A 14,391-nucleotide genomic window follows, 5' to 3' on the forward strand; every position below is an offset into this window, starting at 1 on the left:
AAAATAAATCCTCAGAGCTCAATTCATAAAACATCCCATAAAACTGGGGTTTCTTATGGTTCTGTTTTCATTACATTAAAATACAGTAACATTGTATCCCAACATAACCTAAAACAAAATATTTTAATCATAACTTCAATACCACTAAACCAATTTCAATTTTTATTTTATTTGTACTTTATTTATTATTTGCCATTAAAAGGGCCTTCCAATGAGGTGTCATAAGCTATATCGTTTTATTTAAAAAAAAGTTTTCAACCCTTTATAACTTAGAAAACATTTAACTTAAAGTGACAAAGTGTCACTTAAGGGTGACATTTTGTGTTGGTAATTTTAAAAATAATTTTCTGAGTTTTAATCCACAGATTATGAGTATTTCAAATGCTTTAAAAAGTTATATCACATAATTTTATAGTTATTTTTGTTGGAATGAAATTTAAAAAAGTCCCCCAAATAGTTTTTTGCATCTACCAAGTGAAGGAGTGGGTGGATTTTAATTTTTTTTTCATCAAAATTCATTATTTTTTTCAGATTGTCAAATAATGTAATCAAATGTTACCACTGCAATTTAAGAGTTTTGAGTTGGGGAAGGTGTAGTGGAGGGGGGTGCATTCCACTGCTTTGAAAATAATTTTACAAAGGTTCCCCCCTGAGAATGGTATATATGGCTATAAACAGAAATACGATGCGACTGATAGATGTTGAATAATAAATGTGGTAACTTCCCAAATTATCACCCGGTATATAATAAATTCATAAGGTATGAAGGAATACAAATCAAATAAACTTCACTTTTACTCAATATCATAATGTGGTAAATCAACTTCTGATATTCTGTAATAAACGTACCTTTGTTAAGCATTGTGGAAATTGATTATTTTACCACATAGATTTTTTCTTGATTTTCTAGCAAATTTTATTATGTTTTTAGCAATGAGATCATTTCTCCTTTCAACCAAATTAATATGTCATATATAGTAATTTGACCAATGATTGCCTGATTAGCTGTTTGGAACCTACCTTCTAGTTTTCTCTCTTTACATAATAGTGAGGATATTATGTCAATTTGGTGTGGATTCTTAAGGACCAATTTCACACTATAGGGTTTAAATTTATGTTAATAATTTAACATGATTTTAATTTTAAATCTAGTTATTTATTACAGTAAATAAATTTAACTTTTGTATTAATAAGATATATATTAAACAATAGAATTCCACAAATTCATGATTAACAACTATTGTGCCACATTTTTATTAGTTCAGGAAATGAAGAAGAAAGAAAGGTACTACAAGTCATCTTGCATAACAGCGATTTCAATAATAAATTTGTTTTGTTTGAAGGTCTTTATAAAATTGTTTTTTTGAATAATATATATATTTTAGTTAGTGTTTTTTAAGTTTTTAATTGAGCATTGAAGTCAGCCCTCATCAAAGGTTATAACAATTTGACATAATGAGAGTTCTTATTGAGTTATCATTATTTAATATTTATATATTACATGCTTCTGCTAAAAATTTCAATTAAATGAATACTTTTGCCCGAAACCAAAATTAAATAATTTTATTCAATTTACATTTATACCAGATTTGGGAACAGAATTTTTACTTTAGTAAAATTACAGCAGATTTTATTATCTGTCTACACGTCCTAAGCAAATTTTATTATTTTTTGTACACTATTTTCTATATAAAACACCAAATCAGTTGTCTTTCTCTCTCTCTTTTTAGATAACTCAATTAGGTTAAATTTTACTATTTTTGTGACATTTAAAAGCATTAAATGAGCTTTATTTTATTTTGTATATTAGTAACATATAGACTACAAATGATCATATAAAGTTAGAAATTAATTTTGTAATGATCTACTTCAAATTATTTTCCTATGTAACTACAGAAAAAAAAGTGCCTGTCGTTTATTAAAGATGCAAAATTCTTCATTTCAGAATTTTACAATTGAGTCAGCTCATTTGAATCGAATTTTAATTTTTTTATTTTATGTAATACATCAGAACTCTCAAGGGTTTTCCCCTTAATTAATTGTTATTAATGGTTGACATCATTCAAATACCAGATATCTAGCAAGTACATCAGCCATTAGTTTGGCTCTTTGTGAAACCCCTCAAAGACTTATAGAAGTAAACATTTCTAATGGCATTCAGAATGTTTAATTACCATATTTCGAGCCCAAATAAAGAAATAACTGTCAGCTATTCCACTGACAGTTATAACTGTCCCCATTCATGAACAGTTATATAACTGTTCATATTTACCATTTTGGCATTTCTCAAAATTCCCATTTTGGCATGATAAATACCTGTTAAGTTTAAAAGTCAAAATACCAAATGCAACTCACTCACTCTACATCTTTAAGAATGTATCAAACAACCTAGATAAAATAGTGAATTAAGGTATGGGTCTTTTCAAGATCAACTGTACTAATAAGAAAGCTAAGTGCCTCTTCTATACAGTATTCTTATGTATGGTTGGTAAACAACATTTCTAAACTATCAGAAGATTCACACAACTGGAGTACAAGGTCTATTCAGATATCTAATTGGCAGCATAATTCCAAAACCAATTGATGGATCGCATGTGAATGGGCAGGGGTTGACACTGGAATCTATTGCACGTGTCATGTTTCACTTTAGCCAATTTCTGAGGCCGAGTAGGTAGCAGTCTCAGCATTTTGTGTGGAGGTCCTGGGTTCGAATCTTGGTCGGTATGCCATTTTTTCATACGCTACCAATTTCCATCGAATTAATGAATATAGCTGTTGATGCCTGCTCTTTCACAACAAAAAAAAAAACTTGTCCTCATGTTTATTTCCAGTAGTGCTTTGTTCTTTCTTACTTGTGTGAATTTATTTGTTGTGATTATCATACTGAAAAAAAAAAGACTTATGTTTAATTAATGGAAAGAGAGAAAAGCCAAAGAAAATGAGATCAGGTAAATAGACTGGCTGTTGAGCCTGTAGAATTTGATCACAAGAAATTGCTGAACAAAGTTTGACACGTGAGCATCACCATTGTACCTGCCACTCTAATGCAATGCTGGGTGTTTGCAGTGAATTGCAACCCAGCCAATTTGCTACTAGAATTCAGAATAATACTCCTTGTTTATTGCTTACCTGAGAATATATGAGGGTAAGTCAATTATTATCCGCAATTTGGTTATATTTTTGTTTATGTTGGTAGTACAGTACTGTCGTGTTGCGTAGATGACACATGCGTGGTTTAATTGTTGTTATGTCTGTGCAGGTTTGATGCTGCTAGGTTAATTCCATTATTACTGCCTAGCCGTTAACCACAGCTGCTTCGCTTTCTGTTTGTACCAAAGAAGAGCAATGTTCAGTGATCTGTTTTTTGTGGTTGGAAGGTGTAACAGGGGCCGAAATTCATTGAAGACTTTCGGTACAGTACAGGAACAGTGTGTTGCCGCAATGGAGTGTCTACGAATGGATTGAAAAATTCAAAAATGGTTGCACGACGAAGGAGCCGGACAACCATTTACTGCCACAAATGATGAAAACATTGAGCGTGCATGTGACATGGTTTTCTTAGACAGACGAGTAACTATTGATAAAGTGACACATCGTCTGTAAATTAGCCATGGTTCTGCCTACAAAATTATCCACAACGGACTTGGGTTTCATAAAGTCTGTGCAAGATGGGTCCCAAAACAACTCATACAGTTGCATAAACAAAGGCGCTTGGACATCTGCCAAAAACATTTGGATCGTTATGGTAACGAACGGGACATCTTCTTAGACAGAATCATCACTGATGATGAAAGATGGATCCATCATGAGCCGGAGAGTAAACGACAGAGTATGGAATAGAAACATCCAAATTTGCCCTGCAAAAAAAAGCTTAAGACCCAACCTTCTGCAGGAAAACTGATGCTTATGGTTTTTTGGGACTCACAAGGCCTAGTACTGGAACATTATGAGGAAAGGAGTATGACAATTAACAGTGCGCGTTTCAGTGAGATGCTTAATGCCAAGCTGAAGCCTGCAATTCGAAGCAAACGCCAAGAACTGCTGTCAAAAGGTGTTGTGTTGTTCACAACAATGCCCGTCCACATACTGCTGCCCACACTGCTGAAACACTCCAGAAGATCAACTTTGAAGTACTGGCTCATCCTCCGTATAGTCCTGATCTTGCCCCTTCTGACTACCACTTGTTTGGTCCACTCGAAGAGGCATTAAGGGGCCGTCGATTTACCTTGGACAAAACAGTGAAAGAAGTGGTGCATTCCTGGCTTGCAGCTCAACCGAAAACCTTCGTTTATGAGGGCATTAGGAAGCTTGTGCAAAGATAGACCAAGTGAGTTGAAATGTAAGGGGACTATGTTGAAAAATTATGTACATGTAACTTTCCTATTTGTACTGCAATAAAATTTATTACTACATTGCAGTTAATAATTGACTTATACGTGTACACACACACACACACACACACACACACACAAATTAATTTTGCTATTGTAGCAGGTCTATTGCAAGTTTTTGGATCTTAGATAAGTTTAGATCTACCACTGTAAAAATTGAACTCTGTTTTTAGATCATACTCATAACCACAAGATTCATTATCAGTAATAATTAAAAAGTTTTCATTACTTTCAGTGCATTCAAGCAATCATTAGCAAATAAAAGATGGGCCAATTTCTGAAGCAGTTTTGTCACTAAGTTGGCTGATACGTATCTACACCTAAAACAGCAAGAATAAGAATTGATTGAAATGAAACTAAAACATAAGCCTCAAGATAACTTAAGAAAAGTGATTTGTTAATTTCCAAGCACAGTAGGTGTCCCTTACTCTCAGTACTCTCATGGTCATCTTTAAAATGTTTATATTCCTATAAGAAAGTTGCATATGATTTGTACAATTTTCCACATAGGCTGTTTGTAAGTATTTGCAAATTTCACCAAAAATATTTAAGAAAATCCAGCTGAAATCTATTGATCTATTTTCCCAATATGATAACTGCAATAAACACATTTACACACATAAAAGTAAGGAGCTACTAAAAGCAAATTAGGTAAGCAGGGAATTTTTAATGCATACTGAATATATGGTAAGTTCCAACATCAACCTCTACTTAGTTGTTTATGACTAACCAAGGATGCTTCTTTGATGTAATACCACCAACCAGGATACTTTTGATCAGATCTCATACCTCAGGTAGTAGCATCCTGGTAATTAAAGGAAGTGAAATAAATACAAAATACCAGCGGTCAAAGTCATTATTAGACTGGTACCTCTCCATGGATTATACAAGTAGAACATTAAATGTTGTAAAAATTTATTGGAGACTTAACAATTATAGTAATCAGTACTATTTCAGATTTAAACAGATTGTTACTGTATAAAAGACAGTTAAATACAGTTAATATTCAAATCAATATGATATAGCAATCTAAATGATATTTATAGAAATATAAGAATAACAATAAAAATCTTGTATTTTATGTTAACAACATTCAGCCTGCTGCAGTTTTTACACAACAATTCACAACTAATGATTATAAATTCAAGTAATTTACATTTTCATAATAAAATCATAAGATTCATTCATGATTGTTCTTTAAGATTTTGGAACCTAATGAGATTTATTTAAAAATATTTTTTCGCAAGCAAAATTTGTAATTTTTTTGTTGTTAATGCAGAAATGTAAATAATTACATATAAATTTAATAACCTAGTCTATCCTGACAGGATCTCAAGTTAGTTTATAAAATTAATAGGTAAATATCAAAGGTGTATAATAAATAACTCATGATATAGTGTATATCAACCTAACATAAAGCAACAAATAAAAGCATCAAACCAAACAAATGAGAAATATAACTGCCCACCCGACAAAAAATTGTTTTATTTTTATTTATTCTATTAACCGTGGTCTTCTACACAAACATCTATGATTTTAAAATGAGAACATTCTTCATTAATATTTACTATACAAAATTAACTCCAGAATGAAAATAACTGATTTAATATAGAAGGTAAGTTTGTAACCTAAACTTACAAACTGATAATAAAATAAAGTAATTATTAAACGTAATAACAAAGTTATAATGAGTAAAGGTAGTAAAATTTATTTTCGTAATGGCAGATCCATTATTTTAATGTAAATAAATTACTGTTATCACTCGGTATAAGAAATCCACAGTAACTATGATTCGAAAACTAATGCAATGTTTAGAAAAAGGTTTTGTGATGTACTTGCATATTATGTTTAGCTTGCGATTAAGAAAATCACAGACAGTTGAAAATTAGTTGTGAAGAAGAACAATAAATATCAAACAGAAGATATTGTAGGAAATATTGACTGTACTGGACATCCTTAACCCTGGAATTGCTAAACATCTTAATATTCGATGTATTAGCTACATCATCAACTGCTAATCGTTACAGATACATTACATAGAACCTTAGATTATGATTATATATCCCTGCTTATTATCTAAAAATATTAATGTATCATACACCATTATAAAGCTAAAATTTCAATTTTTAAAAACCATTAATTACAATTTTTTAAAAGAAAATTATTTAAAATTTATTGGTGAAACTACAGTTATGCAAGTAATCACAATGGTTTGCACACAGCTGATCTTACTGGATTGTTTTGTTTACAGTTTACACTTGTGTTTGTTTGTGTTCTGTTTACTGTGAATTTCTATTTTTTCTATAAAAAGTTGCTGAAAATGAGTGATTTATAAATCAAGCCATTGAAAATTATATGAATGATATATATGACGCAAGTGATAATTGATGATTATTTAGAGATAGATTGTGACTTATTCAGTGACATGGGAGATGGCCTCATAGAAGTAGATATTCCTGCAACTAGGCCTGTAAATGATCCTCTATGGGTTATGGGTTATCCCCCAGAGGCTGATAATGGAAACAAATCTCAGGTTAGACATCCTGGAATAAGAAACTGTTTCCCTCATAACAGTAACCCTATTACTTATTTTTTACCAGAAAAATATGGAATCTCTTGTTTACAGAAACCAATGCTTATGCCCAAAAAACGTAAACATGGTGAGGGATTCTGGGGAAAATAAAAAAAAAATTTCTAGATCATAAAGTTGGATGGATGTATGCAACAGTCAAATGAAAAAATATATTTCCTTGGTAATAAACATGGGTATCACTCGGAAAAAATGTAGACCATTAATGGGATAGAATGATCACAGAGAATGCTTTACTTTCCTGAGACAATGGCTCTTAACCAATTTCAGACAATTAGTTCGATCAGCCAAATATTCCAGAGGGGCAACCTGGGCATGATCCTTGGTATAAGTAAGAAAATATAAATGCAATGAATGAAGCCTTTAAAAAATATTACATACCTAAACAAAATATTTGTACTGATTTATTCAGTATACAAATATATGCTGAATAAAAAGCATGCTCGATTTGAAGTGAAAGAATTTGAACTTTGCAATAGCGAGACCAGTTATGTTGTACATGTGGAACTATGCAGTAGATAGAAGCTGAGCATGCTCCTTTTGCTGAAAAAGTAATAATACTTGATTTGATGACTAAGAGTAGGTTGTTAGACAAGGGCAACAATTTGTTTCCAGACAATTTCTACATAAGGTTAAAGCTTGCTAAGAAGCTGTTTGAAAATTTATCTTATGTAACTGGAACACTAAACAAAAGATTCACCCAAATTTCTCTTATAGATCATGCTAATAGCTCCAGTGTTTATTTTAGAAGAAATGAAATTCTTCTCTGTGTAACAAGCAAAAACTAATCCGAAACCAATGTATTTAGTATCTACAGGCGGTCATACTGAAGATGCTGTAATCCAAAGCAGGAGTGCATTATAGGTGAAAAAGCCCATATTAATTGTTAAGTACAATTTGAATATGAGAGGGGTGGATTCAAATGATAATCATATCTCAAATACGACTGATCAGATAATCATAACTCATGTTTATCATATTTCATTTACGACTGACCAGGAAATATTGGAAAAAAAATGTTCTATAATGTGTTGGACATGGAATTGTTGAATGCCTATATTTTGCATACAAACAATATAGACAAACCTCTGGAATGACAGATTTTGTTGTGAGCAATGATCTAATATATGAAGAAAATTTACCAGGTCCAGTAATAGATGTCATCCCGGGTCTGAATGGCACAGATAAAAATGAACTAAATGTATGTCTCTCTGGTAACAAACTTTGGCTGTGAATTATTTGTTCAAGGAAACAAAAAATCAAGAAGCCATTTTTGGTGCCCAGGTTGCAATTCCAGAATACACCCTACTTCCTATCACAAACTGCAGTACTTATGGAGACCAATGATGTTTGGTAGGAAAAGACAATATTCTGACTCAGAATCATACTAAAACTTATGCTACAGTTCATGTGTGTGTAAATATTATAATTTTATTTTATTTTAGTTACAAAATTTTATGTTTTGGAATTAATTTTGTGTTTTTTTATGTATAATGGAATAAAATGAGTGTAAAATTTGTGCTATCTGTAGAGTGAAAGCAAACACAAAAAAGTTCAATTTTTGTTTTTTCTTTTTTTTATCAAGTAAAGCTACTAGAATAAAAGGTTACAAGAAAATTTCTAATTTTTACATTAGCATGTTATTCAGAATTTTGCAAATAAAATGGTAAATTACATTTTATTTGCAAAACTTAAATGTAATAATTTTTAATACAGGCCTTCACTACGCTTAAAAATTGCTTATTATTCTAGGAAAACAGACAGCGGTTCCAGCGGTAAGGTGAATCTTGAAAAAAAAAAAATTAAGGATAATTTGAATATAATATGAATTTGGCACAAGAACAAAAACCACAGACCAATCTCAACACATAAGTCATGCAATTTTGCATTCAAGAATTAATAAGAGAAAGCAATGAATTAAATTCACCAACTCATCTGTTTGATCAAGCTCATTTTAATTTAAATGGTTTCATTAATCAGCAAAACTACTGCTTTTGAAATACAGAAAATCCATGGATAATTCATCAGCGCCAATAGCATCTTACCAAATGTACCCTATGGTAAAAAGTGATTTTACAGTAAGTTACTACGCCCTACTTCCCTGAAACTGACTATGGTGATTCTTATTGATGTGATATTAGGAAATGATTGAAAGATTTGTTATTTTGCAGTTAAAAATTATTTTGAAATGTAATTTCTAGTAAGACTATTTATTACCCATAATAGACATAATGGTTACAGGCAGGGCCACAAAGATTTGATGAGAAAATAATTTTGAAAATATTCTCAGTTTAGTTGCCCACCTCATTCTTTGAATGTTTCAGTTTCAGATTACATTTTATGGGAGATATATGAAGGAATAGGTATACATGAACAAATTATGTACTTTTAAGCAGCTCAAGATTCCATGCAGAAATTTTAGTGCTAGTCTTAAACATTAATTAATACCTTGAATGATGCAATTAAAAGTCTTAATTTGTGAAAAGCGAGCAGGAATAGAGTTCATTTTAAAAGAACTTCCATACTGAGATATAGTCGAATGGATGTATACTGTAGTTTAGCACCATAAATTAAGCATTCAATGAATGTAACTTTGTTGAAGTTGTTAATTAATACAAAAATTACTGGCTGCTCAAACACATATGCAAGAAAATATTTTATTCAATAGTTAGCCCAGGGGATCTTCAGGAAATAATCTTATCAATGTAGCTTAGGTAGCATAACACTATATGCTGACTCAGAATCATAAAATGAAATATATACAACTTGTTTATAATTGTGTTCAGTTCTTTTTACCAAGTAATTCTCAAACCTCTAAAATAATTGAAATAATTACCATTCACAGGTTATGTAACAGATATTAAGTTGTATTAAATTAAAATTAAGATTAACTCTTTAAATTACAGTTGAGGAAATTGGTTGGGTGTAGTTGTCCACTGGCTGGGAATAGTAGCAAAGATGAAATTCTATGTGTTAGAAACATATAAAATCTTTTCTAAGAAACTGTAGGATGAACCCTACAAATTTCAGCTGTTGGAGGAATATGCAGTTGCAGTATTACAGTGATACAAGAGTGCATTTTAATTTGAATAAGCTTGCAGTTAATGATTCTGTAAAATCACTCACTCTTCTTTAATGACGAAGCATATTTTCATAAGTTTAAGAGAGTGAATCGTGATCATCCAAAAATAAATGAACCAGTTTTCTTCGGCAAGTCTGCAAACATCTGGTAAACATACTCTGAAAAATTAAAAAAAACTTGACTCATACCAAAGATTAATGATGAAGGGGTGATTATAATAAAAATTTGGCTGTCAGTGCCAATATTCTCAATGAAATGTGAAAATATCTCAATGGTCTGATGGACAAGGTGCATGCACAGACTACAATGATGCAGTGGATCATTCCAAGTGTACATAGTGTATTTATATATATATATATAAACTGAATGACCATGAGCAATAAATGACATTATTCCTGACCCAAAACATATAAAACAGGATAATGGTGGATGGCTACCATATTATCTACCAGGGTAGATAATCAACATACTCTATTTTTTGAACGAATACAATAAACTAACCGAAAGTAGTGATCATGTTTCATGATCATGTGATCTGTCAGATGTAACAGAAATACCATGGTCTGATTGGTAGGAAGAAACTATATATTATTTGGCTCAACTTAAAACAATTGGTTTATGAACTAAGTTTGTTTTACAGCTCTAATTACAATATCTTATATTTTTTTCTCTATTTTGTAATATAAAAAAAAATAAGATAAATAAATAATGCTTTTGTAACTAATTTTTTGCTGATGAACAAACATCAACAAAACTATGATGTGAACTTCTTTTTAAATTAGTAGTTAGCATTATCTTTAATCAGTTGTTATGAAAAAAAAATTAAAAAAAAAAAACTTCATTTCCACTATTACATACAGCAATATTATTACTCTTTATAATATTACATGTTATACTCTTTATACATATATATATATATATATATATATATATATGAATTATATATATATAATTCAAAAAATAATATCTTCACTTACATACATTTTTTCTTATTTTATGCAATTTTGGTGATCATCTACATAAATACAAGAAAATGGGGTGTTACTAAACAGCTATCATTAAAGAAACAAAAGCTATAATTTATGATAAATCAAAAAACACTGTTCCCATTTTATACAATATTAATAGAAAAACAAAATGATTAGTTCATTAATTTACTATTAAAGAAAAAAGAATAATCTTAGGCTAAATTGAGGTCGCTATTTCGTTATATCATTCACTAATTTAAATAATAAATAACTGTACATTTTAATTTCAAATTAAATATTCATCATAACAAATATATACTTTAGTCTTTTAAAAGTTAACAAGTCACAAATGGGCAACATCATCGTCATCATCATCATCACAGTCATCACAATTCGAAGTGGTAACTTGATGTGAATGAATCGGTTGATACTGGCCAAGCTCCTGCTAGAAACAGTAGGTACGTGACCCTGGTGGACAAACACTGCTACTACTACTTCTGTGCACTTGTACTTGAGGGGGACCGCTTGCATGGCCCCCTCCCTCAGGTCAGCCATAATAATACTGGCTGTTACCACTGCGACTCAAACTCCGAGGTGCATTACTATCACCACCACCATACCGCACAACCTGCAAATATAAATTTATATATATATTAATATAATATTTATATTTATATAAGTATTAACAATAAAAACTATTCAATCACAAAACAATTTTTAAAAATACAGATCTGAAAGGAGACTAAAATTATTTTTATATATAATTAATTCTGTACTTAAGTAATGACAAAAATAAATTTTCTAATTTAGGTTGTTGATATATGTTTGATTATATTTTCATAATCTATTACAGTGCAACGTCAGATCTTTTAAAGTAAAGCATAACAGATAGGTCACCATTTTTAAAGGCAGTGACAAATATCAACAGCATTCCAAATTTAAGATACCCTGTATAACAACCATAACTTTTTGAATCCAAAAAATATTGGAAAAGTAAGAATACAGACATTCACAACCAATAAAAATTTGCTAGAAAATCAGCAATCCATGCTTTTTATGAATTCTCTGAAAATTTAAATTTTGAACATCTACCAAACAAAAACTAATAGGGAGCATAAAAATGTTCACTTTCATAGACTCATTATTCTAAGCATCTTTATTAAAATTTAATGAAAAGATTTAGATTTATAAAACAAGGAGCATTTTACATGAAACTTTCAAGTTTTGCATATCAATAAAAATATAAGTGTAAGTAAAAAGGTAGAGAGAAATTAAAAAAGTTTTTATTTTTATATGTACTTACATAAATAACATGAGCTTAATTCTCAGTATAATTTTCCCCTCTTACTTCTATGCACTTGCCAATCTTTTAAACAGATTTTTAAATTCCTTGCTAGAAGAGACTTTTCAATTTAATGTATAGCCAGTTTTGTATCACTTTCATGAACTCTTCATCAGAACAAAAATTATTCCTGATTCCCTTATAGTTCTGAAATCTTTAAAGTAAAGGATTGTTTTGCTGACCTTATGAGGTTGAGAATTTTCCTGAAGCCAAAATTGTACCTTTTGGAATTGATGTTTTCCTTCAGTGGTCCCATTAGTTTTCACTAATGTTAAAAACATTAATGAAGTCATTACAAATAATGAATTTATCCTAATTTATTACAAATTTTGACAGACTACAAGCAAATGTTCCTCATAAGAAGAGAAAGAGTGAAATGAAAAACTAATTTTAACATTATAATTATCCAGATTACCAGTGTTTTTCTTATGTGCATTATTAATTTTTAACATAAACAGTGCTTATGAATGGGAATATGGTATTGAAGAATATAAAAAACGCAATTCTTCATCACAATTTGAACCCAGAATTTTTCAGATTAAAGAAAGAAATAAATACTACCTCTAACTTGAATATAATGTCTAAATGAATATTGTATTCTTGAAGTATTTAGTGAGTATTTAGTGATAGAGGTAAGTTTACACTAGCCTAATATAAAATAACTGTTCTACAAAAGATTATCACTCTTACTTTTAAGTGATACACCAGGTCATTATCACATGTCATAATAGAGACAGAAAATAGAGGAATAATAGAAATAGAGGTGAAAAGTATAATATTTCAATGTTTATTCACGTAAAAATCAGAGTACTGAGTTTTATATGAATCTTTGAATTCATAGGAGTACTAAAATTTTGAGAAATGTGTAAAAAAATATACATAAAAGAAGACAAATAAAATATTGTAATACATCAGCCACAAAAAAAAATAGTGTAAGAGAACAAATAGTTTGGGGGAATATGCTTATAACTATAACTATCCCTTCCTGTTTTTTCCTTTTCCTTATCCTTTATTCCAATCTTCCTTTGATGAATACCATAGGATATGGTGACCTGCCACTCTAGTTTAGCTGGCTTTTGCAGATGGAAAAACTGCAAAGATCGCAGCTGAGTTTTTATTGAGGCTCAGTACAGCGGAAGGAAGCTTTTTATGCTTTGATCATCTAAAGATGCTGTTTTCTATTCAGGGTTGCACAAAAAGTAAAGCCAAACTAGTTTCTGAGATGCTATTGGGTAAAAACTAGCTTTCATATTTCTCATACAATGTAATCTAATTTGAATCAGATTTTACATGTAGATTCAATATATATATATATATATATTAGGAAATATGAGAAAAACAAGAGTGGGGTAAAAAAAAATCATTCATAATCAGCTTTGACACAAATTATATTAACAGTAAAAAGATATTACAGTAACATACCTCACTAGGTGAATGCGAGTGGGAGTGTGAGTGATGTGATGGCATCTGAGACGGAATTATCATTGTAACAGGAGGTGTATTAACAGTAGTTAATCCAATGTCTGCGTCAATCTCACTGATATCATCGGCAAATCCATTTGGCAATGTTGTAGTAGCAGCACTAGCATGATATTTGGCTCGCTGATGTGTTGTACGTCGTTGCCACAACAATCTTCCTATTACTAGTGTTAAAATAGATAATAGTCCTCCACTAACACTCAATATTAAATATAAAATTAACTTTTCTTGGTTTTCTGGAAAAATTAACAAAATTGAAATTAAAAATTGTATAATTTTTCTACCTATTTCTTAAAACTAAAATGATACATTATGAAACATATTTTTTTTAAATTTTTCTGATGGACTGAAATTTGTTTTTTAAATGGACTTAAAATCAATAATTGTAAAACTTTGAAGTAAAAAGAAATTATTTTAAATTACTTAGGCACAAAATGCCACAAATTAAGAAATCCTCCTCTTGTGTATTTAAGTAAGTCAGTACACACCTATTAGGTGTCATACTTGAATAGTTATTGATATGTAGAACACATCACTGC

At 30.3% G+C, this 14,391-nt stretch overlaps 1 protein-coding gene across 4 annotated transcripts in view; it reads right to left on the bottom strand.

Moving 5' to 3' along the window:
* The window catches only part of LOC142327916 (protein eva-1 homolog C-like), a 475,977-nt gene that overhangs the window by 2,222 nt on the left and 459,364 nt on the right, over window positions 1–14,391 (bottom strand). For 3 of the 4 annotated variants that reach the window (XR_012757123.1, XM_075371285.1, XM_075371286.1), the window contains 2 exons: window positions 13,796–14,088; window positions 11,041–11,659 (listed from right to left, as the gene is read on the bottom strand). Coding sequence is in view for 2 of the 4 variants with exons in the window: in XM_075371285.1 (XP_075227400.1) it covers window positions 11,579–11,659; window positions 13,796–14,088 (374 nt within the window). In the remaining 2 variants the exon portion in view is untranslated. Of the gene's footprint in view, window positions 1–11,040; window positions 11,660–13,795; window positions 14,089–14,391 lie in introns of those variants that run through there. The other variant, XR_012757124.1, reaches the window with a different exon arrangement.

The sequence above is a fragment of the Lycorma delicatula genome, chromosome 7, assembly GCF_047948215.1.
Source record: "Lycorma delicatula isolate Av1 chromosome 7, ASM4794821v1, whole genome shotgun sequence".
Taxonomy (NCBI): Eukaryota; Metazoa; Arthropoda; class Insecta; order Hemiptera; family Fulgoridae; genus Lycorma; species Lycorma delicatula.